Below are 26059 nucleotides of genomic sequence, written 5' to 3'. Positions count from 1 at the left end.
TCTAGACACACTGGATAAATTACAAACATGAATCACGTGTTAAAGCCATTTAGAGAACTGCAGAAGCAAAGACATAAATAAAAGCAGAGAAGAGGTAGACTGAAATTACAGAACAGGGGGAACATGTTAGATGTTTTAGATTGTTCCCTGCCCCACCCACCGGCCCCCACCTCATAAGGGATGTTCACCGGTTTTGGTTGCAGACTGGAACTGGGAATTGGCTCAGGCAGAGGCCTGTTGGAGGATAGAAAAACCAGTAAAGCTTTTAGTGGTGTCAAGAGACTAGGGTGATGTGGTGATTAATTGTATGTATCATCTTAATTGGGCTAAATGATGCTCAGATAAATGATAAATATGATTTCTGAGTGTGTCTGTACGTGAGTTTCCAGAAGAGGTTAGCATTTGAGTCAGCAGATAGAGTAAAGATTACCCTGAGCAGTGTGGCTCAGCAACATCCAAACCATTGAAGACCTGAATAGAACGAAAAGACAGAGGAAGGGTGAAGCTGGGAGATCCATCTTCTCCTGCCTTTGGACGGTGGTGCTCCAGGTTCTTGGGCTTCCTGACTCAGACTGAATTACACCACTGGCTTTCCTGGTTCTCTCGTTTGCAAACAGAAGATTGTGGGACCTCTCAGCCTCCAAATTCTTGTGAATCAATTGCCATAAAAAAAAATCTCTACTTGCTTATCTACATATCTATATCTATACATATCTTGTTAGTTCTGGTTTTCTGAAGATTCTAACTAATATAAGAGACAAACTGGAGATTTTCCTCTTGAGATATTTGGTGAGTTTTGAGTTTGCACTGAAAGTTGAAGAACTAGGCTGATGCTTCTGAAAGGCAGTGGTCTCCAGTCTTACCGTGCTTGGGAAACAAAGACTGACTAGGAGAATGGGCCTGAAAGCCAAGTACACAAATAGTGAATTGATACTGGAGATCTACAGGTCTTTTCACCTGGTTGCCTTTGCTCATTTTGGCCTCAGTTAGAGGCTGAAATTCAGGCTTAACCTTAGCAAGAGAGTGATACAGGAGGCAGAGAAACCAACAGAGATCCTGACATTTTTGTGGTAACCTTAGTGACAAAACTGAGCTGGGGGGACTTCAAGCACACAGCATGTTTCTCCCTTAAGGTATCTGTCTAATTTTGAAGCTTTGTGGGATGGGAATTTAAAAGGTAACCTGAAAACTTCTGAGGACAGATGTAAATCTCTGAATCTCCCATAATCTTCCCGTACTGAAGAGTCAAAGACCGATCAGGCTGTCAGTTGAAAATCTTGAAGAAGGTGTGTCCTAGAAACAGGGTTGAACCAGAGGCAGACTGAGATTTACCAAAGCTATCATCAAGCCTGGCTCAGTTAAATCCCTAATTCAGTTGAGATGGTCAGTCCTTCACTCTGCCTAACAGAGGAGAAACCCCTCTCAGATAAAAAAATAACATCATTTAGAATTTCTGTGGTTCTTTCATTACTATCCAGTATACAGGGAAAAGGTTCTAGGCATTTGAAAAAGGAAGAAACTAGAAAGGAAGGGAATATATCATGGAGATAAAGCAGTCAGTATATCAGGAAGGCATCACAATTCTAATCAGTGTACACAAAATAGCAGAGTTCAAACGACATGACAAAAAATTAGAACTAACTAAATAGACAAATCCACAATACTAGTAGGAAACACTGAAACATCTTCTGCAATGACTTGATGAATAAGCAGACAAAAAATCAAGTGCACAAAATATATGAACAATACTGTGAACAAACTTTACTTAAGTGATGCATGGAACATTGTATATCTTATAGTGATATAATCTGTATGCTTTTAAACTGTACATTGGGTTATTTGTCTTCTTGTTGATTTTTAAGATTTCTTTATATACACTGGTAAAGGTTCTTTACCTGGAGGAGGAAATGGCAACCCACTCCAGTATTCTTGCCTGGAAAATCCCCATGGACAGAAGAGCCTTGAGGGGCTGTATAGTTCATGGCATTGCCAAGAGTCGGACATGACTGAAGCGACTTAACACACACCCACAAACTGTACATTGGCTACCTATCAGAATGATCATATGGCAGATCATAAACTTCAACAAATTTCAAAATATTCAAGTCATTGAGTCTATCCTCGGATAGCAATGGGATTAATCTAAAACGGATAAAAAGATAACCAGCCTGGAAATTCCACTAGCCTGGAAATTGAATAATATAGATCAGCCATGGATCAAAGGAAAAATCGAAATGGAAATCAGAAAATATTTTGAACTGAATGATAATGGAAATAAGCCAAATTACAACTTGTGGGATGCAACTGAAACAGTGTTAGTGGGAAATTCATCCCTTTAAAATATGAAATACTGGAAAAAAAAAGAAAGAAAACCAATGATAATTAAAGCTTCTATTTCAAGAAAAACAGAAAATAACAGTGAATTAAACTTAACTTATAAAGGAAAGACCAGAAACTATAAAACTCCTAGAGGAGAACATAGGCAAAACACTCTCAGACATAAATCACAGCAGGATCCTCTATGATCCACCTCCCAGAATTCTGGAAATAAAAGCAAAAATAAACAAATGGGACCTAATTAAAATTAAAAGCTTCTGCACAACAAAGGAAAATATCAGCAAGGTGAAAAGACAGCCTTCTGAATGGGAGAAAATAATAGCAAATGAAGCAACTGACAAACAACTAATCTCAAAAATATACAAGCAACTTACGCAGCTCAATTCCAGAAAAATAAACGACCCAATCAAAAAATGGGCCAAAGAACTAAATAGACATTTCTCCAAAGAAGACATACGGATGGCTAACAAACACATGAAAAGATGCTCAACATCACTCATTATCAGAGAAATGCAAATCAAAACCACAATGAGGTACCACTTCACACCAGTCAGAATAGCTGCGATCCAAAAATCTGCAAGCAATAAATGCTGGAGAGGGTGTGGAGAAAAGGGAACCCTCCTACACTGTTGGTGGGAATGCAAACTAGTACAGCCACTATGGAGAACAGTGTGGAGATTCCTTAAAAAATTGCAAATAGAACTCCCTTATGACCCAGCAATCCCACTGCTGGGCATACACACCGAGGAAACCAGAATTGAAAGAGACACATGTACCCCAATGTTCATCGCCGCACTGTTTATAATAGCCAGGACATGGAAACAACCTAGATGTCCATCAGCAGATGAATGGATAAGAAACCGGTGGTACATATACACAATGGAGTATTACTCAGCCATTAAAAAGGATTCATTTGAATCAGTTCTGATGAGATGGATGAAACTGGAGCCGATTATACAGAGTGAAGTAAGCCAGAAAGAAAAACACCAATACAGTATACTAACACATATATATGGAATTTAGAAAGATGGCAATGACGACCCTGTATGCAAGACAGGAAAAAAGACGCAGCTGTCTATAACGGACTTTTGAACTCAGAGGGAGAGGGAGAGGGTGGGATGATATGGGAGAATGGCATTCTATCATGTAAGAATTGAATCGCTAGTCTATGTCTGACGCAGGATACAGCATGCTTGGGGCTGGTGCATGGGGATGACCCACAGAGATGTTATGGGGAGGGAGGTGGGAGGGGGGTTCATGTTTGGGAACACATGTAAGAATTAAAGATTTTAAAATTAAAAAAAAAAAAGTCATCAGGAGTGGAAAAAATAAATAAATAAAACCAGCTTGAACATCAAAAATAAATAAATAAATAAATAAATAAATAATAAAAAAAATAAAGGAAAGAATAATAAATATAAGAATAAAAATCAATGAAAATAGAAAACATATAAAATAAATAAAATCAGCAAAGCCAAAAGTTGACTCTTTGGAAAGTTTAAAAGAATTGATAAAACCATTGTAAGTCTGGACAGAAAAATAGAGAAATATAGATTACCTATACTAGGAACAACAAAGGAGACAGCACTTCAGACCCCACAGCATTAAAAAAAAATATATTATGAAGAACTTTTAAACAATGAATTTCACAGTTTAGATGAGATATAGAAGTTCATCAAAATATAAAACTTTGCAGAACTGACAGAAAGCAGACTAGACTATATGAATAGTTTGAAATTGGGTATTAGTATTAAAGAAATTGAGTCTGTAAGAACCTTCCCACAAAGAAACCCTAGGTGCAGATGCTTCTTTGGTGAATTGTTCAAAAAAATTAAGAAAGAAATAACAGGGATCTTTAGAAACTCTAATATAGGAGGAAAAAAAGAACCCTCTAGATGAGGTCAGCATAACGTTAATACTGAAAATCAGAAGGAAATACTAAAAGCCACTCTTTTCCATGAACATAGTTGTGAAAATCTCCCCAAAATATGTTAGAAAATGGAATTCATTAGTACACACAAAGGAAAATAAATAATAATTAGTGGGGTTAATTTAATGTTTGAAAATCAATATAATTTATTACATTAATAGCAAAAAGGCAGTATAATCTTTAGATGACCTCAGTAGATGTAGAAAAAGCCTTTGAAAATCTTAGCTCCTATTCATGTTACATAAAAGACTCTCATTAAGCTCTGAATAGAACTTCTTTTATTCTGATAAAGAACATCTACAATGCCATCTTTGTACTTAATGCTGAAATAATGAAACTTTCACTCCTTGAGATTGGGGGAAAAGATATGGATGCTTGTTGTTACCACTATTATTCAGTATTGTAATGGAAGCCATAGCTAGTGTAATGAGCCAAGGAAAAGAAATAAAAGTCATACAGATTAGAAAGGAAGAGATAAAGTAGTCATTATTTGTTGATGACATGATTGTGTACAGAGAAAACCCAAAATAATCTGCAGACTAATTAGGATTAATAAATGAATTAAGATTACTCTGTACAAAGATCATATAAAAATGAATTGTATATTTGTATATACATAACAAAAATGAAACTTAAAAATTGTATCATTTATACCGGTACCAAAAACCATCAAGTACGCAGAATAAATTTAACAAGAATTGTGTAAAATCCTTATACTGTATGCTATAAAATATTTTGGAGAAAAGTTAAAGCAATTTGAATAAATTGAGTTATATAAAGTGTTTATGGACCAGAAGACACCATGCTGTAAAAATGTCAGCTCTCTCCAAGCTAATATGTTGTTTCAACCCAGCCCAATCCACATCCCAGTAGGTTTTTGGAAATTGACAGACTGATTCTAAAATTTGTATGGAATTCCGAAATACCAATAATGGCCAAGGTAAGCTTGGAGAACAAAAACAAAATAGAAGGATATACATTACCAGATATCCAGACCTGTTATGAAACCACGATAATTGACAGTATAATATTGGTGCAAAGACAGGCCAACCGACTAGTGGAAGAATATGGAGTGTACAGAAACAGACCTACGTATACAAGGCCACTAGAGTTGTTACAAAAGTGACACTGTGGTGCTGTAGAGAAAAGGGATGATCTTTTTGAAAAATACCAGATTATACTAAAATCATGAACATGTATTAATGAACGTATACCATTAAGAGAGTGAAAAGGCAAGGCACAGAATACAGGTATTTTTAGAACATATATCTGATAAAGAACTTGTATCTAGAATATGTAAACTATTTTTGAAAATCAATAAGAAAAAGACAATTGAAAAACAGGGAAAAGAATTGAGTTTACCCTTCAAAAAGAGGGTATACACAGTATATTAACACATATGTATGGAATTTAGAAAGATGGTAACGATGACCCTATATTCGAAACAGCAGAAGAGACACAGATGTAAAGAACAGACTTTTGGACTCTGTGGGAGAAGACGAGGATGGGATGATCTGAGAGAATAGCATTGAAACATGTATGTTACCATATGTGATGTAGATTGCCAGTCCAGGTTTGAGGCATGAGACAGGGTGCTCAGGGCCGGTGCACTGGGATGACCGTGAGGGATGGGATGGGGAGGGAGGTGGAAGGGGGTTTCAGGATAGGGAACACATGTACACCCATGGCTGATTCATGTCAATGTATGGCAAAACCCACTGCAATATTGTAAAGTAATTAGCCTCCAATTAAAAAAATTTTTTTAAAAAGGGGAAAAAAAAAGAGGGTATACAAATGTCTGATGAACATATGATTAGATGATCAACTTCATTAATCATCTGAGAAATCCAAATTAAAACCACAGTAAGATACCACAGCAGACCTAACACTGTGGCTAAGATGAAAAAAAATGGAAAATACAAAGTATTGATAAACATGCGGAGTAAACAGAACTGCTGCCGGGAATGTAGGTTAGTAGAACCACTTGGGACAGTTTATACTGAATAAATTAATACTCTGTTACCTACCTATTTCATTCTTAGGAATAAGCCCAAATAAAGTCACCAAAAGACATAATAAGCCCTAAACTTACTTTTGGAGAAGGCAATGGCACCCCACTCCAGTGTTCTTGCCTAGAGAATCTCAGGGATGGGGGACCCTCGTGGGCTGCCATCTAAGGAAATGGCAACCCACTCCAGTACCCTTGCCTGGATAATCCCACGGAGGGAGGAGCCTGGTAGGTTACAGTCCATGGAGTCACAAAGAATCGGACACGACTGAGCGACTTCACTTTCTCACTTTCCTTAAACTTATTTTAGTTGCTGAGCTTACCTGGTAGCTCAGCTGGTAAATAATCCACCTGCAATGCAGGAGACCCCCATTCAATTCCTGAGTTGGAAAGATCCCCTATAGAAGGGATCAGTTCAGTTCAGTCGCTCAGTCATATCTGACTCTTTGCGACCCCATGAATTGCAGCACGCCAGGCCTCCCTGTACATCACCAACTCCCGGAGTTCACTCAGACTCACGTCCATCGAGTCAGTGATGCCATCCAGCCATCTCATCCTCTGTCGTCCCCTTCTCCTCCTGTCCCCAGTCCCTCCCAACATCAGTCTTTTCCAATGCTAGAAGCTATCTAAATGCCTATTGACAGTAAAATTGTGGTATGTGCACATCATGGAGTGTTATTCAGTAATGACAATGCATATACTACAACTGCCAATAACAATATGAATGATTCTCACCATGATTATGTTAAGTGAAAGAAGTCAGATACAAAAGTGTACAGCCTGATTCCAGTTATGTAAAGTACCACTTCATGGACTGTAACCTACCAGGCTCCTCCCTCCATGGGATTCTCCAGGCAAGGGTACTGGAGTGGGTTGCCATTTCCTTCTCCAAAGGTTGCTAGAAAGTTGTTATCTTTGGGCTGGGGGTGGACGTGATTGGAATGAGACATGAGGAAGGTCTTCTAAGATGTTAACAATTTTTTGCTTCTTGATCTGAGTGCTGATTGCACTTTTGTTCAGTTTGTAAAAATCCATTGAGCGGTATGTTTATGTGCACTCTTCTCTATTATACTTCAGGAAGACATATTTTTAAAGGTAATTTTTTTCTGTTTTAGTATCTTAGTCCTTGAATATGTCTTCTCATTGGCCCAGAATCACCCAGATAAGGTCCAAGATTACCCTAACTCATACTCTAGTGTTTGGCTGCCCGCCTTTGCTTTTTAACTGACACGGGGTCAGCTAATGCTAGAAGTTCGGTTTAGTTAAGCAGAGTAGGAAGGATTGGGAGAAGGGTAACAGATGGAGGAGGGGAGGAAAAAGGGAGAGTGAATGTATGTGAGTATAGGTATGATGGAAAACTAGTCCACTTACGGGTGTAAACTAAAGGAACCCATATTATCAGGAGTTCACAAAGACCGCATGTGTAAGCATTTCTCTTTATTTGAGATTTATTTTTTAAGGAAAGTTAATAGACTCTCTAGAAGTAACAGTTAACAAAATTTGAAATAAACATGATTTGAAATTTTCTCATTTATTTACAAATGAATAACACTCCTCTGTAGTTTCAAGATGCTAACTGCTTATAACTCTTTCTGTTTTTTCTTTCCTGTACCAACAGTTAAAAAAAAAAAAAATTTGCTTAGCATATTCTTTTAATTTCTAAGTATCTCTATCCAGATTGAGTATTGACTGCTGAGAACCTAGTTAATGAAGTTTTTCCTTAAGCAATGTTTTTATATTTCTGTTTTTTAAGGTGGTATGTTATTTTGTTATGATATTTCAATGTATCAGAGTAAAGATGGCAAGCCATTGAATCGACTGATGGCCAGTAGAGGGCGAAGCTTCAAGCAGACCTCACTTGCTCTAGTGCATGAGGTAGGTGCCTCTCCGTTCTCCAAAACAGGGCTTCTTGTTGTATATGCTTTGGGGTTTCCCGCCTTTGGTTTATGGTGATGAAATTTAGTGCGTGTTTGGAAATAATTGTTCTATTATTCATCATGAAAGTGGCTTTTAAAGACAACCAAAATAGTTGATCCGACTGTAGTATTTTGATGTACTTCTCAAAGAAACCGGCATGTTTCCCTTAGGGCTCAGCCTGTTAGAAAGTGGTATCTAGGAAAGTATCTAGTTTGGTGTATTTATCAATATTTAATTGCCTTTGTTCAGAATAAAAACCAAATTAATATTTCAAGAAATAATCTATTTCTTAATTGTAATCCTTTGGAAGTATGTATTTATATCTTGTGAATATTGGAAATTAACAGTAAATAATTGTGTTGGAGGAGGGGAAATCCTTTGATTTTATTGTTTATTTACGTTTCTTTTATGCTACTCAAAATAAAGTTATGTGATGCCATTAGGTGTTGCTTGAAATCTGATCATTACAGATTGTGTAATACCAGAGGAAAGAAGGAAGTTGGAAAGCACTCAGGAGATCTGTGGAGGCTTTTTGTTTTTTAAAATTTTATGACAGTTACTCATTCAGGTGATATATAGATTAAACTGTATGAATGAATAACAAAACAAAATATCACAACAAAGAGGTTTATTTCATATAATTTAGATATAAGTTATATAACAGGTATAAATGAGAATATATGAATTGTGAAAATTTTAAAAGATTTGAGATAATGATAGTGCTTCTACAATATGTTTGCTTTAAATCTTATTTTCATGCAATAATTTATAAATATTGGTATCACTTATTTGATTTGATAATATTCTGTGCCTTACCAGTTGCCACCATTTAGCATTTAGCCAGATTTTTGTTTGTTTGTTTGTTTGGCCACACCACATAGCATGCGGGATCTTCCTGCCCTGCGGTAGTAGTATGGAATCTGAACCCCTGGACCACGAGGGAAGTCCCAGCATAGCCAGATTTTTAAAGACCCACCTATGCTACCCATATTAGTTTTATATATTTGGTTAGAATTGAAATTATGTAAATCTTTGTTTAATACCATGTCTTTAACTAACAAAGGAAGGAAGATCTGGAGAGAGTAGTGTTTCTCTGGGAAGAAGAAAGGTTTAATTTCGTAAGCGAAGGAAAACAATAGGTAATTTCTAGATTTGTTCTCCCTGTTATCTTATTCGTTGTTATGGAGAAGAAAGAGATTTGGTACTTTTTTGGGCTTTCAAGCTGTGTACTTAACGTGGATAACCAACATGTTAATTAACTATTAAGGGAAGCCTGAATTTAAAAGATGCTTACTCCTTGGAAGAAAAGTTATGACCAACCTAGACAGCATATTCAAAAGCAGAGACATTACTTTGCCGACTAAGGTCCGTCTAGTCAAGGCCATGGTTTTTCCTGTGGTCATGTATGGATGTGAGAGTTGGACTGTGAAGAAGGCTGAGCGCCAAAGAATTGATGCTTTTGAACTGTGGTGTTGGAGAAGACTCTTGAGAGTCCCTTGGACTGCAAGGAGATCCAACCAGTCCATTCTGAAAGAGATCAGCCCTGGGATTTCTTTGGAAGGAATGATGCTAAAGCTGAAACTCCAGTACTTTGGCCACCTCATGCGAAGAGTTGACTCATTGGAAAAGACTCTGATGCTGGGAGGGATTGGGGGCAGGAGGAGAAGGGGACAACAGAGGATGAGATGGCTGGATGGCATCACCAACTCGATGGACGTGAGTCTGAGTGAACTCCGGGAGTTGGTGATGGACAGGGAGGCCTGGCGTGCTGCAGTTCATGGGGTCGCAAAGAGTCAGACACGACTGAGCAACTGAACTGAACTGAACTGATCATAACAGATGGAGAAGGGAATGGCTTCCCATTCCAGTATTCTCGCCTGGAAAATCCCATGGACAGAGGAGCCTGGCGGGCTACAGTCCTTGCAATCACAAAGAATCAAACACAACTGAGTGACTAACACTTTCCCTTTCATCGCAACAGAAACAAGGAAAAGTGTTAATGTAGGGGTGGCAGAAGACATCGGATAAATTAAGCAAATGGCACCAGAACTTGTGAGGTGTACCTTAGATATGAACAGAGAAAATATTTGAGTTATGATACTTGTTGCTTGTATTATAGAATGCCCATGTACGGAGGAGCCTGGTAAGCTGTAATCCATGGGGTCGCTAAGAGTCGGACACGACTGAGTGACTTCACTTTCACTTTTCACTTTCATGCATTGGAGAAGGAAATGGTAGCCCACTCCAGTGTTCACAGCCTGGTGGGCTGCCATCTAAAGGGTCGCACAGAGTTGGACACGACTGAAGCAACTTAGCAGCAGCAGCAGCAGCAGCAGAAAATTTCAAAGAGATGAGAAAAGATCATAATTTTAGGAGTTACTTGGAAGATGCATTAGACAGAATTCTGCCATTATCTGTGGCAGGATTTTGGGTTGTATTTATCTTCTGCTTATTATAATTCATTTCTGAAAAAGGCAGAGAGAGAGAATGAGCCAAGAAGTTTCTCAGAGTGTCTGGCAACAAATAAAAAATTTAAGATCTAGTTAATGAGAATAACAATTGCAATAATAATAACTCATAACTAGCTCAGGCACTTTAAAGTTTGCTGTGCACATGTACTTGACACACATAAGTAGAAGAGCCTGGAAACTGAACCCAAAAGTATGATTTCACTGTTCTTGATTCTGTCTTATTTTTAAAGTCCATCATCATAGTTTCAATTTGTTTATGAATTTACCCATGGATGGACATTTGGGCTGTTTATACTTTTTCCAGATTATGACTGAAGCTGCTATAAACACTATACAGGTGTATATGTGGACATCTATTTTAATTTCTCTTGAGTAAATAACTACATACAAGTGGAATTGCTAGGTCTTCTGGTGAGTGAATATGAAAACCCAACTGTTTTCCAGCGACTGTCCCACTTTGAATGCCCACCAGCAGCATAAGGAGGTTCTGGTTGCTCTCCCTCCTTGCCAGAGCTCAATATGGTCAGTTCTTAAAATTTAGCAGTTCTCATAGTGGTTAGTGGTTTTCCTTTTGTGGTTTTTAATTTGTGTTTTTTTAATGACTACTGATGTTGAGCTTCTTTTCATGTATTTATTCACATCATGGAGTGTTGTGTTCTTTTGCCACTTTTAAATCCAGGTTTTTGTTTTCAAATGAGAATTCTTTATATATTCTGGATATGTTTTTTTTTTTAATTAGAAATGTGTCTTGCACATGTTTTTACCTCCTCTCTAACTTGTCTTTTTATTTCCTTAATCGTATCTTTTGAAGAGTGTCTCTTCAGTTTTGCAGAATTTATCAAGTTTTTCTTTTTATGGTTCTTGCTTTTTGTCTTATCCAAAGTCTCAAAAACTTTCTTTTTTTCCCATGTTATCTTTTCTAACTTTTAAAAAATGAGGTATAATTTATAGACTGTAAAATTCACTCATTGAATGTGTGCAAGCCAGGGGTTTTAGTGTATACACAGAGATGTAGGGCCATCACCACAGTCAATTTTAGAATATTTTCATCACAGTGTAAAGTGAGCCTATCCCCATTAGCAGTTACTCTCCATTTCCCTCACATCCCAGCCTTCATCAACCATGAGTCCACATTTTTTAAATTTTATATTGGTATAGCTGATAGTTTTGGACAGCAGAGGGACTCCGCCATATATATACATGTATCCATTTTCCTCCAAACCCCGGTCCCATCCAAGCTGCCACATAACACCGAGCAGAGTTCCCTGTGCTATATAGTAGGTCCTCGTTGGTTATCTACTTTAAATATAACAGTGTGTACATGTCGATCCCAAAGCCTCCACATACATTTTAAATCAGCTTTGAGAAACTATTTTTAAAACCTGCTGTAATTTTAGTTACAAATGCATTGAATTTGTATATCAGTCTGGGAGAGAACTGATATCTTAATAATATTGAGTTTTTCAACCAGTATGCAAGGTATATTACTCCATTATTTTAGGTCAGTGTTTTGTGGTTTTCTTACTACAAATCTTGCACCTATTTTGCTAAATTTAATAAGTACTGAACATCCCTAAGTATTTTTATGCTAGGGCAATTAGAATGGTTTTTGGTTTGTCTTTACTTCCAACTGTTCATTGCTAAAATATAAACATATAATTGATACTTTTTTACGGCCTTACTCTACCTACTTATATGTTCTTGTAGATTTTTTGTAGATTCTTTTTGATTTTTGTTGCAATGTTGTCTGTGAATAGATTGTCTTAGTGTTTTTCTTTCCAATCTGTATGCCTTTGATTTCTTTTTCTTGCCTAATTGCACTGTCTAGGGCCCTTTGGTATGGTTGAATAGAAGTGGTGAGAGCAGACATTCTTATTTTGTTAACAAAATAGTCTTGGGGGAAAGCATTCAGGATGCTTACATTACATATGATGTTATATTTACTGTTAGTATAGAGATTTTACGGATAGTCTGTATTAGGTTGATTAAGTTTCCTTTATTCCTAAATTGGTAAGTTTTTTTTTTTCAATCACAAATAGATGTTGAATTTTGTCAAATGGGTTTTTTCTACATTTGTTGAAATGATTATATACTTTTTTCATTTGTTAGTAGGATGAATTATTTTGATTAATTTTTCTAATGTGAACCAAATCTGCATTCCTAGGATAAACTCCACTTGATTGTAATATAGTATCCTATTTATTGCTGAATTTGATTTGCTAGTAATACTTTGTTAGGGGGCTTCCCAGGTGATCCTAGTGGTATGCATCCTGCCAATACATAAGACATATAAGAGATGTGAGTTCCATCCCTGGGTTGGGAAGATCCCATGGAGGAGGACACTGCCACCCACTCCAGTAATCTTGCCTGGAGAATCCCATGGACAGAGGAGCCTGGTGGGCTATATAGTCGATAGGATTACACAGAGTCAAACCCAGCTGAAGCAACTTAGCACACACACACTGTTAAGGATTTTTGCACCACGGCACCTATGAGAGATACGGTTTTGTGGTTTCATTGTAATATCTTTGCCTGATATGTTATCAGGACAATGCTCTCCTAGTAATTTTTTCCTTAAGTGGTAGAATTGTCTAGTGAAAAGTCTGGGCTTGGAGTTTGCTTTAGGAAAGTTTGTAACTATGAATTCAAGGTACATAATATATGAGACTATTTACACTATCTATCCATCCATCCCTACTAATCCTGAAGAGGGAATTTCGGTGGCACAGCATACATGACAATTAGTATGTATCTCTCCTTTTTAAAAGTGTGCACTTCATAAAATCAGGGAATTTGTTTTGGCCATATGTAGTTCCAGTGCTTGGTAATCCTGGCACATAGTAGACACTTTATTTTTTTTTTTTAATTTTAAAATCTTTAATTCTTACATGTGTTCCCAAACATGAACCCCCCTCCCACCTCCCTCCCCATAACATCTCTGTGGGTCATCCCCATGCACCAGCCCCAAGCATGCTGTATCCTGCGTCAGACATAGACTAGCGATTCAATTCTTACATGATAGTATACATGATAGAATGCCATTCTCCCATATCATCCCACCCTCTCCCTCTCCCTCTGAGTCCAAAAGTCCGTTATAGACAGCTGCGTCTTTTTTCCTGTCTTGCATACAGGGTCGTCATTGCCATCTTTCTAAATTCCATATATATGTGTTAGTATACTGTATTGGTGTTTTTCTTTCTGGCTTACTTCACTCTGTATAATCGGCTCCAGTTTCATCCATCTCATCAGAACTGATTCAAATGAATCCTTTTTAATGGCTGAGTAATACTCCATTGTGTATATGTACCACAGCTTTCTTATCCATTCATCTGCTGATGGACATCTAGGTTGTTTCCATGTCCTGGCTATTATAAACAGTGCTGCGATGAACATTGGGGTACATGTGTCTCTTTCAATTCTGGTTTCCTCGGTGTGTATGCCCAGCAGTGGGATTGCTGGGTCATAAGGGAGTTCTATTTGCAATTTTTTAAGGAATCTCCACACTGTTCTCCATAGTGGCTGTACTAGTTTGCATTCCCACCAACAGTGTAGGAGGGTTCCCTTTTCTCCACACCCTCTCCAGCATTTATTGCTTGCAGATTTTTGGATCGCAGCCATTCTGACTGGTGTGAAGTGGTACCTCATTGTGGTTTTGATTTGCATTTCTCTGATAATGAGTGATGTTGAGCATCTTTTCACGTGTTTGTTAGCCATCCGTATGTCTTCTTTGGAGAAATGTCTATTTAGTTCTTTGGCCCATTTTTTGATTGGGTCGTTTATTTTTCTGGAATTGAGCTGCATAAGTTGCTTGTATATTTTTGAGATTAGTTGTTTGTCAGTTGCTTCGTTTGCTATTATTTTCTCCCATTCAGAAGGCTGTCTTTTCACCTTGCTGATATTTTCCTTTGTTGTGCAGAAGCTTTTATAAATGATTTTAATCCTTTGAAAACTTGGGTGTGTCTTATATTTTACATGTGCATTTAGTGGGATCATTTCCTTTTTCCAGAAATGTTGCAGTTAAATTGATGGTGAATCTAATAATTATTGAGATCTTACTAGGAAATGACATTATTGTCATTTGAACAAGCTATTATAAACTGTGTTGTTATTCATTTACATGGTTTAGCCTCCCCTCTCTGCCAAAGGTTACATATACCTATAGGATATTCTGTAGCCCTAATGCATACAACTATAGATGAGTGAGTGAGTGAATGAATGGGTAAATGAATATTGAAATGCTCTGCTCTTAATTTTTAAAGTGTATTTTGCTGCATGTAATTGTCAATATTTCTCAATAACGACATTAGTTAAATCAAGTATATTCAGTGTCTTAGAGACCTAGCTGTTTAATCTGTGATGAATTCTTCTTTAACACCCTTCTTTCTAAAAACTGTTTTTGTTTTAAATTGAAACTCTCCCATGTTATACTTTGAGAAGACTCACATACCTAAGTCTGAATTGGGTTTGACCTGACCTACCAGGGATAGTTTAGATTTCTCTGAAACTGAAGTGCCCTCGCTCTCTTTGCTCCTTTGAGAAGGGGACCAGCAGGGGTCATTTCAGACCTACCAGTGCTTCTTCAAGCTCCTCCTCCGCCCTGATTTATGACTACTTTTCTCATCCTGAGACTGACTTGGCTCCATTTGATGAGGAAGCTGAAGGTGAATGACATGTCTCTTTCCCTGGAAGTTGCTGCCTGTCTTGTCATCCTTTGGCATTTCTAACTCTGATATGACACTCTCCCCTAAATTGGATGATACTGATTTGTCCCTGGATGAGAATGGCAGCCTTGCTTCATTATTTCCTACATCTTCAGGCACATGCAAATTTTCCTGATCCTGCTGCTGCTACCCAACCATATTTCTGCCTTAGCACTAGGTAATGAGCTCTTTTTTCAGCGAAACCTTTATTGGGCTTATTGCCAGCACTACTCTGAATGAGATATTTTTCTTCTTTCTTTCTTTTGAAATTGATCATCACTTGTTTATTTTGCCTATAAGTTATTTTTTTTCTTCTGCCTTCTTTACATTTTTCCCTAGATACCCAAAAGTACATGGGCTATAACCCATCATTTCCCCTTTTCTTTCAGTGCCTTCTTTATTTAAAAATGTATTTCTTGTGAAAAGCATGGAGCATGTTAGCATTCATGCAATAAGAAACAATTAGATGAAAATTTTGAATAATAATTGGGAGAAGTGGTATCTGTGCTTGTTACATATTCCCCTTAGAAAACACTGTGAAAAGTATGGTTTGCTATATTTTAGAGACTCTGTAATTACTGTGCGATGTGAGTTGTTATGGTAACAGGGTTTTCCCCCTTCCTATTAAATAACAGAGTAAATGGTTGCTTGAGATGTGATTGAATTGTCAGCTTTCAAGCTAATGTTATCCTAATGGGAAAGGGGAGTGGGGGGAGAGAAGAGAGACTGAGGTAGAGAGAGAAAGTGGGAGGGAGGGAGGAGAGAGTTTAAAATGTCCAGAAAGCACCTACAAAGTGACGAGTGTCATTCTCCTTTAAAAATGTGTCCGTCACAAGCCATCCCTTCTTGTCTTCCAATCAGTATTTGTCAGGGGACGGGAATAACAAAAAATTATTCTGTGCAAACAAGATTACTATTGACAGACAACTGAAGCCTGTGCTTTCTTATTTATATACAGTGGGGCATTGAGCGGCCTTGGGGGTCTCTAACACTAAGTACAAATGGTTTTTCTTCTGGGAATGTGGGAGGAGTGTACATATGTCACAGACCAAATGTAGTGACTCAGTGTTGGTGTGTCTGGGTAGCAACTGAGGTTAGATGCTTTTATTCTTTTGATAATAAGATATACATCTGGGAAACATGAAAACGCCTTACTTTGTGAGACTGAGGTTTTAAAATCCATGGCAAACACTTGACCTGTCAGTTTTACGTGCTGTTCTATCTTGTCCCATTCCAGTTTCATAGTCAGCCTCACCAAAGCTTGACTTTATATGATGTAAGTTATTTAATGAAGGGTTGTTGAAATGAGTATTTTCTTATAAATGACTAATAGTATTTGTTAAGATCACTCAAGAGGCAGAGAACATTACCAAACTTCTGGGCAATGTATTCTGAACTGTAAATTATCAAATGAAGTGGTCATGTAGTTCCTGCCACGGCTTCCCTGGTGGCTCAGACAGTAAAGAATTTGCCTGCAATTCAGGAGACCCAGGTTCAGTCCCTGGGTCAGGAAGACCCCCTGGAGGAGAAAATGGCAACCCACTCCAGTATTCTTGCCTGGAGAACCCCACAGACAGAGGATCCTGGCGGGCTAGAGTCTGGGGGTAAAATAGAGTCAGATGCAACTAAGCACACACACATAGTTCCTTCAAGAAAAACATGTGTCCGTGAGGAAACTAGATCTCCTTTTTCATTCTGTCTTTTGACATTTGCTCTATGTTTGTGAATTGTGTTTCTAAGCAGGATATTTTCTGTCAAGCTAGCATTTCAGGTATATGGCATTAGAACTTGTGTGATACTAATTAAAATGTTTAGTTAGGAAATTTCGAACTGTAAAGTTTATAATACTCTAAATTTCGCTTTGTCACTCAATGTGTTTTTAATCTGGAATGAAACATTTCCCAGCCAGAACATTTTGAACATGTTTTGTAAAATTTCAAATAATCATATCCTCAGCAACTTGTATTAGAGTTTGGCTGTGTCTATTAAAATGGTTTTCTAACATTGTGTTTTCACACATCATAACTCTCTGTGATTACTTGTTTATGATAGTGTAGTTTTCACATGACAAGATTTTGCCTTAAAGCGAATACTGTACATTTAATGTGGTTAAGCTCAGCAGGTCTTTAAGGGAACATTTATGTGTGAGACACTGTTGTGGGTTCAGTGTCCGTGAGAGGGATTCCAGGGTGAATAGAATATGATCTCTGCTCTTAGGTTGGTATGATTAGCATCCAATCACAAAAAAATGCAATCTGTTGAGTATAACAAGAGAGGTGTAGTATAGTGTACTGGAAGTGTAGGGATGGGAGAAATATTTCAGTAAGTACAGGTGAGAGGGACACAGGACATTCAAAGCCGTGGAAGCAGTCAGTGAATGCGAAGGTCTTGAAGAGTATCGGACAGGCTTGGAGATTGGTTTATAACCCAAGTGAACCAGAATACAGGTTAAATGAAAGAGAGGAGCAGAAAGTAAGTGGGGAAACTGGTCGAGGATCTTAGCCAATAGAGTTCTCACATAACAACAAATTATTTCTTAAAGTAAATGGTGTACTTTTAATTCTAAAATACTTTGGACATAGCATAGAAGAATTTGGGACTTTATTCTTTAATGAACCATCAACGGTTTTTTGAAAAATTCTGAGTTAATGTAATAGTAGCAACATCGTTCAGGATGTATTAGAAGGAAGATTTTAGACTGTTAAGAGATGAGCTAGGTGGCCTCAATAATTAAGACAGGAATTAAGACTAACTCAGTGAGGAAGAAAGTAGGGACAAACGTAGTGAACATTTCAGAGGTAGAGTTGACAATTGAGTTGGAGGCAAGGGAGAAGTCCAGGATAAATCAGAAATTTCAAATCTGGGTGACTGCAATATTGATGGGGTAATGTTGATAGAGGAATGATAAGAGGGAGAGTGGCTTTTGAATGATGATGCAAAGAAGTGTACAGAGGGTATTAGGTAGTGGGAGGTGAATGTTTGAGAAGTACATGTTCTAAAAGTGGTCATTTTCAAACTATGTATTTTAAATTTTATTTTATTGAGTTATATACATGTGGTAGGTTTCTCCCATTTTAGTGTATAGTTCTATGAATTTTGAGAAGTGAACACATTCATCTAATCAGTACCACAGTCAGGATAAGGACAGTTCCAGTACCCTAAAATCGCCCCATGCCCCTTTGCAATCAGCCCCTCCCGTGCTCCCCCATCTCCTGACAACCACTGATCTCTCTTATGTGCCTCTAGTTAAAACTGCATTTTAAAGAATTCCAAGGACCACCACAGGCTAAGAGATGCAGGTTCTGTCGCTGGGTTGGGCAGATCCTCTGGAGAAGGGAATGGCAACCCCCTTCAGTATCCTTGCCTTGGAGAATCCCGTGGACAGAGGAGCCAGGTGGGCTGTACAGTCCATGGGGTCGTAAGGAGTCAGACACGACTGAGCATGCGTGCATGAGACTCACGAGGGCCTACCGCAAAGCAGACCGAGATGATCGTGAGGGCTGAGCACCCAGCCGCAACCTGCCTCCTTACTTCCTCTAGACAAATTCTGCCTCTCTGATTTGCGCTTTAAATATTGGCATTTTACTTAACATTTGGGGTGAGGTGGAAAAATCACATAGCTAAATACTTGAAAACGATTATTCTACAGTCTAAATGATACCACTCTGAGCCACCAATGTCTCTCACCTGTAGTTTCGCAGGTGCCTCTGAGCAGATTTCTCTGCTTTGACCTTTGCCCACTATAGTCTCTTCTCAGCAGAACAGTCCATAAGATCCTTTTCCAGTGTAGATTAGATCATATTATTTGTCTCAAAGCCTTATAATGACTCCTCCTTTAGTGAGAGTAAAGGCAAGTCCTGAGAACTGGCCTAGAAGGCCATCCTTTCTCCTGTTGACTCACCAGCCCTCTCTCTTTCCACTCCTCTTTGCTTCTCTGTCTGTGCTCATTATACCGGCCTCCCCTCTGTTCCTAAAACAGTGAGCCATGCAGCCACTTTAGGGACCTTTGCCTTATCTTTTGTTTTTTGATTGAATTAAAAGACAGGTAACATCAAACTAACCATTTTAAGGCTTAAAGTGTGTACATCAGTGGTATTTAGTACCTTTTCAGTGAGTAACCATCAGGGCTAACCTTTTCATCACCCTCAAATGAGACCATGTATACACTAAATGTTCCCTCCCACTTCTTCATCTCCCCATCCCTGGCAACCACTAAGTTGCTTTCTATCTGTATGGATTTCCCTGTTCTGGACATCTCACATAAATGGAATCGTATAACATGTGACCTTTTGTGTCTGGCTTCTTTCACTTTCACATCATGTTTTCAAGGTACTTCCATGTTGTAGCCTGCGTTCCTTTTTATGGCCGAATAATATTCCATTGTGGATATATCATTTTTTTGTTCATCCATTTATTCTTTCGTGAACAAATTCATTTATGGGTTATTTCCACCTTTCACCTATTGTGAAAGTGCTGCTTGAGCATGTATTACAGTATTTGTTTGAATAGGTATTTTCAGTTCTTTTCAGTATATACCTAGGAGTAGAACTGTGTGTGTGTCTGTGTGTGTGCATGCTCAGCCGTGTCTCTGTGTGTGCATGCTCAGCCGTGTCTGACTCTTTGTAACCCTGTGGACTGTAGCCCACCAGGCTCTTCTGTCCGTGAAGTTTTCCAGGTAAGAATACTGAAGTGGGTTGCCGTTTCCTTCTTCAGGGGATCTTCCCAACCCAGGGATTGAACCCATGTCTCTTGAGTCTCCTGCGTTTGCAGGCAGATTCAAGCCCAGGAGTGGAATTGCTGGGTCATAATTCTATGTTTAACTTTTTGAGGAACCACCAAACTGTTTTCCATAGCAGCTGAGCCATTTTCCATTCCCACTAGCACTTTCCTTTGTTTTTACATCTTCATCTTCAAGTTTTCACTCAGGCTTCAGCTTCTGAATGAGATACACTGATCACCCTATTGGTCCTGTAATCTGCTTCTGTCCCCACTCTGGCCTTATTATCCTTCTTTCCCCCCTTTCTTCTATTTGCATATTTCCATAAAGTGGTCTCTTCTTTTAGGCACATGCAGTAATGTTTCATTATACTTAGTACAGAAACTCTTACTCTTTTCTAAATCATAGAACCTGCTCACCTCAGCAGTCTATCAGACACCTGTCATTGCATAGGTATCCAGAGTTAGTCTCAGAAAAAGTATATTGCACATGTTAATTAAAACTGAGTGCACAGTGCTTGAGAACCTCGCTTTATCATCTGTTGAATAACAGGGTTGAAACATCATGATTTGGAACTTGTTTGTTGATTGGCTTTCCTTCAAAGGCTTCTCACAAGTATAGCAAATGATACATGATTTTCATACTTTAAAAATGCTAATTATATTTGTCAGCCTAGAAACATTAACCTATGTGGGAGGGTTATGTATTGAATTGGAACGGGATCCTAAAATATGTTTATGTTAAAAATGGTCAAGGAAGTCCCTGTGTCTGTAGCACAGCTGGAGAGTAAGGGCATTGCTGTGCAAGCCGCTCCCCTAAGTCTCTCTTCTGTAAGGGAAAAAGTGAGAAAGTGCATTTTACAGGAGATTGGCCCCAGCTAACTCCACAGAACACAAAGACTAGGTATAATCTCAGGAAACCTGGGGGAGTTCAGGCTGGTGTCTAGGCTCAAGCCTGACTGCCTCCCTGCACCCACCCTCAGATGTGGTCTGAGTAGCAGCAGGAGGAGTAGCTTTAACCTTCAGTTTATAACCACCTTTTAAATAGGTTTCCTGGCTTGAGCGTCTTTGTTCTTAGAAGCTTGACATTTGATTTGCTTATTTACCTTTACATTTTTTTCATACTACTTTCTTTTCTTAACTCAAGTTTAAGAAGCAATTGAGATCGTTGTCTTTCCAAAAACATTCAGTGCTCTCTTTGCCAATTTGCCGAGACTTGAGCTTCCCAGGTGGTGTAAGAGAGCTGGGTTCGATCCCTGGTCAAGAAGATCCCCTGGAGGAGGGCACGGCAACCCACTCCATTGTTCTTGCCTGGAGAATCCCATGGACAAAGGAGCCTGTCAGTTTATGGTCCATAGGGTCACAAAGAGTCAGACGTGACTGAGTGACTTAGCACACAGCACATGGATATTCTTAGTTGTGCAATGATGTCCGTGGATTATTTGGCAGCAAAATTTTAAGATATTTTGAAGTTCTGAAGTAAGAGGTAAAAGTTTTAGTTGTGGTGCTGGTTTTCTTTCTGTGTAATCCAGATCTCAAAATAGAACTCAAAGATTGTTCATCTATTTTATGGAAAGAAAACAATTGATAGGAAAAAAGTTAAAGGAAAGTCCCCACATTTTGGAAACAGAGAGCAAGGTCAAGGGCTGATTAGTGCCTCCACAGCCTCCTGAACAATGAGAGAGGAAGCAGGAATTGGTGGGTTCATTCCTTCGAGGAGTTTTGTTAATATGTTGACAAGGCTCCCCCTACTCTACTTGACAGAATGAGTACTTAACCAGAAAAGCAAGAAACCTGTCTTTATAATTTTTTTAAGTTTATTTCATGATCTGGATATCTCTTTCATACTGTTTGAGGAACTGATTTTTAAAAAAGAAGCAATGGGATGAGGGGTGTAGATTTCAGACAGAACTGATGTCTTTGTTCCCACAGACGCTTCATAATCTATTTATGGCCATTTGTGACTCCCTCTGCCCATTTCTGAACCGTCTGCAGTCACTGATCGATTTATAATCCTCATATCCTTCCAGAGTCCCTTGCTTGTTGTAGGCCCACACTGAGACAGGGATGAAAGAAAATGCCAGGAGCCATGGAAACCAACCCGGTTCGGAGAGGCTGTTCTCTTCCCTATCACAAAGCACTTGAGAAAATTAATTCCTGTCATATAGTAAAAATCTCCGTAAACACTGTAGTGATCATGATCCTGGGGCAATCATATAGGCATTTGTCCTTTTTGTGTGTTTGTTGTTGTTGTTTGTCTGTGAGACACAGACTGAAGCTTCCGTTGTTTGAGTTTAGATGAGATGAGTTACAGGAAACATGAAATGTGATGCACGGTGACTGTTTTTTTCTTGAGTGATCTTTCTTTAACAGAAGCAGACCTTGGCAAGATTCGTTGCAAGATAGCCATATACTCATAGGTAGAAACAGAAATGATTATGAAAACCAGATGTTTTGTCTGGGCCTGTCTTCAGAAACAGGATTTCAGTGTTGGCATATATCATTTTTCTCTTGTTTACCCACACTGATTAAAGGGCATTTATCTAGCGGTGTGCACAATTGCTGTGTGCGGGACTCATTTGCATGCCCTTACCGCTACGGTTTCTACACAACATGATATTTCTGTTGGCAATTTAAGTTTATTACTTCATAAACTGTCATATTGGAAGTCCAGGATGTGAGCAATATTTATTTTTATTTAAAATTACTAGGGGGATTTGTTAGACAAAACCTAGTTTCCTGACATTGACAAGAGGCTTTCTAGAGTTTCTCCCTAATTTTCAAAGACATATTTGTATTACACATGCATCTTAACTTGTGGTCAATGTAGGATTTTATATGCTTTAATTTAGAAAATTCCAGGCTTATTTTATTTTGTCTTTGCAGGACTCTAAACTCCTCTCCTTTGAAAATCTCCAAAAGATCTTATTTGCGGTTATGATCCTAGACGGATTTGGTTTGTTTTAGAATCTAAACCATTGAAATGAAGGGAAGGAAAGAGTTCCTGATACAGTTTTCATTTTGTTCTGTTTTAATATTGTGCAGCCTGACTTCTGGTACATTTTCCCCACAGGTTCATATCCAGCTTTCCGAGTGGCACCGGGCAATTTTTCTCCCCCAGGCCTGGCTCGCGTATATGACTCGTGCTTATCATGCCATTTTACAGGTAATGAGATCATGGGATGGCTTGCTTTAAGGCCTGTCTCTTTTTTAAGGTTTACTGCAAATATGTATTTAATGTAAAAGCACTTAGGAAAATAGCATTATCAAAAATGCAGCCATTTGCTTCTTTCTGACTTATAGTAATGCAAATATGTGGCATCTAGAGAAATGGTACAGATGAACCTATTTGCAGGGCAGGAATAGAGACGCAGACTAAAGAATGTGGATTCAGGCAGGGAACGGGAGGCTGGGACAAATTGCGGGACTAGGTTTGACATAGACACCCTACCAAGTGTGCCATGTGGCTAGTGGAAAGCTGTTTTATTGCACAGGGAACTCAGCTGGGTGCTTTGTGATGACCAAGAGAAGTGGGATGACGGTAGCTTAGAGGGAGGCTCAAGAGGGGTGGGAAACATAGATACATAAAGCTGATTCTCTTCATTGTACAGCAGAAACGAACACCTTTTAAAGTGATTCTACTCCAATAAAAAATGCAATGGTTATTTTTGCTCATAAAAGAATGTGAAGCATACATATATAACTGCACTGAAATTTTAAATGTGATGACCGCCCCCCCCCCCCCCCCCCAAATGTGTGTTCCTTCCAGAGCTCCCTCCTGAATGCTTCTCTCCTGTGCCCTGCTGCTTGGCGAATGTCTGTTATTGTGCCTGATGTCCCCCGTGGCTGGCCCACAGCACCTCAACTTGAGTACATCCCAGACTGAGTTCATCATCTTGTACCTGCCCCCTCTCCATCTAGACTTGCTTACGTCTCCAGCTTTATGTCTTAACCCTCCCCCTGCATTTTCAAACTTGCTCAATTTCTTTCTTTTCCTAAACACAGCATGTCTTCCCTAACCTCTTAATTTTTTAGTTCCCCAACCAGGGATCGAACCTAGGCCCCCTGCATTGGGAATGTAGGGTCTTAGCCACTGGACTACCAGGAAAGTATACCCTAACCGTTTGACTTTTACCTACACTGTTCTTCCATTGCAGGCACTGCCACTTCCCTTTGCCTATTCAAGGCTCTTTTGCAGCTTTTTCCTTTTTGTCAAATTGCAGGAATAAGTTTCACTTTGTATGTATAGTTAGTCATGGTGGTTTAAGGGGCACATGTTGGAATGGCAAATTTCTACTTGTTCTTTATAGTTTTATCTGTGTGCCTCCCCTCTCCCACCAGGGTTGTCTGCCCCTCGCATATGCTTCCTTAGAACCCATGCTTCCCTTTAGAAGCCCTCATCACCTGAGTTATGTGTCCAGGGTCTCCCTCCAGTTATCTCTCTTCCTTACAGTCAGAAGCTGTTTTCCTATCTGTTGTCTCTCCAGAACCTGACATGTCTAAAACATAGTAGGTACTCACTAAATAAATGAATTATGCTTAATTTGACTTCTTTTATTACAATAATATTGTAAGTTATAGTTTATGAATTTCAAAAATTAGAAATAATTTTAACCAGTTTGGGAATATATAAACAATTAACAATATGAAAAAAAAAAACTTAATTCTTTTTCCTAGCTTAAAATTCATTGTTAAGGATGATAGAAAAAAAAAAAATCTAAATTACTTAAGAAATTGATGGCTCCAAATAAGATTTTTATGAAGTCTTAAGAAATAAGGTGTTGTGGTTAAATATAACAGCTGTCCCCAACCTCTGGGATCTAATGCCTGATGATCTGAGGTGGAGCTGATGTAATAATAATAGAAATAAAGTATACAATAAATATAATGTGCTTGAATCATCCCAAGACCACCTTCCTCCTACCTTCTGGTCCATGAAAAGATTGTTTTCCATGAAACTGGTGCCTGCTGCCAAATAGGTTGGGGACCACTGTCCTAAAGGATGGAGGTGGGGCCAGAGGAATGACTCAGCATCTCAGCGTTCATGTTTGCATCTTAAAACCTTGCTACAACATATTCAGTCTTTGATGCTTTAATAGAGGATGTACTCCAATACAGGCTCCTGGAAGCAGCAAGAGTAACTCCTTCTCCTGCAGAATGTCCTGAGAATTTTATTTAGCTCTTAGCATAAGGAAGGTCAAATAGGACAGGATTGTGGTATAACATGGGCATCCCTGGTGGCTCAGGCAGTAAAGTATCTTCTGCAATGCAGGAGACCAAGGTTTGATCCCTGGGTTGGGAAAATCCTCTGGAGAAGGGAATGGCAACCCACTCTAGTATTCTTACATGGAGAATCCCACGGACAGGGGAGCCTAGCAGGCTATAGTCCATGGGGTCGCAAAGGGTTGTACACAACTGAGCAGCTAAGCATACACTCATGGTATATAACATGCAGATGACAAGCAATTGATTTTTAAAAAATACTCTATGGTTTCCTTTTCATAATAAGACCTTTATTAAATGACTAGTGTCTGCCTACCAACATGTAACATTTAGTATTTCAGTTCATCTTTACAGAAGCCCTTTGAAGTAGGTATTGTTAACCTCATGTAGAATGGGATTATAGATGGGAAAGCAGGGTTAGCAGGAAAGCAAAGCAAACAGCACGCAACCCAACAGTCAGTAAATGAGGGAGCTAGAACTTAACCTGGATTTGTCTGACTCCAGAGCCACAGTCTTTGCCACCATGTCATGCTTTTTCCCTAACACCATCCTTGTGTGCCTCTGACTCTTTGCAACTCTATGGACTGTCGTCTGCCAAGCTCCTCTGTCCATGGGATGTCCCAAGCGAGAATACTAGAGTGGTTGCCATTTCCTTCTGCAGGGGAATCTTCCCTACTCACAGATCAAACTCGCGTCTCCTGCTTTGGCAAGCTGATTCTCTACCACCGAGCCACCTGGGCAGCCCAACACCATCATT

General features: G+C 38.8%; 1 protein-coding gene across 1 annotated transcript in view; it reads left to right on the top strand.

The window, feature by feature from the left end:
- The window catches only part of FOCAD (focadhesin), a 272034-nt gene that overhangs the window by 173108 nt on the left and 72867 nt on the right, over window positions 1–26059 (top strand). The window contains exons 20-21 of the mRNA XM_052644701.1: window positions 8029–8150; window positions 23153–23245. Coding sequence (XP_052500661.1) covers window positions 8029–8150; window positions 23153–23245 — 215 coding nt within the window. The remainder of the gene's footprint in view (window positions 1–8028; window positions 8151–23152; window positions 23246–26059) is intronic.

This window comes from Budorcas taxicolor, chromosome 8 (genome assembly GCF_023091745.1).
Source record: "Budorcas taxicolor isolate Tak-1 chromosome 8, Takin1.1, whole genome shotgun sequence".
In the NCBI taxonomy this organism is placed as follows: domain Eukaryota; kingdom Metazoa; phylum Chordata; class Mammalia; order Artiodactyla; family Bovidae; genus Budorcas; species Budorcas taxicolor.
Note: the sequence above shows the minus strand (reverse complement) of the source record. Positions and strands in the feature narration are given on the sequence as shown.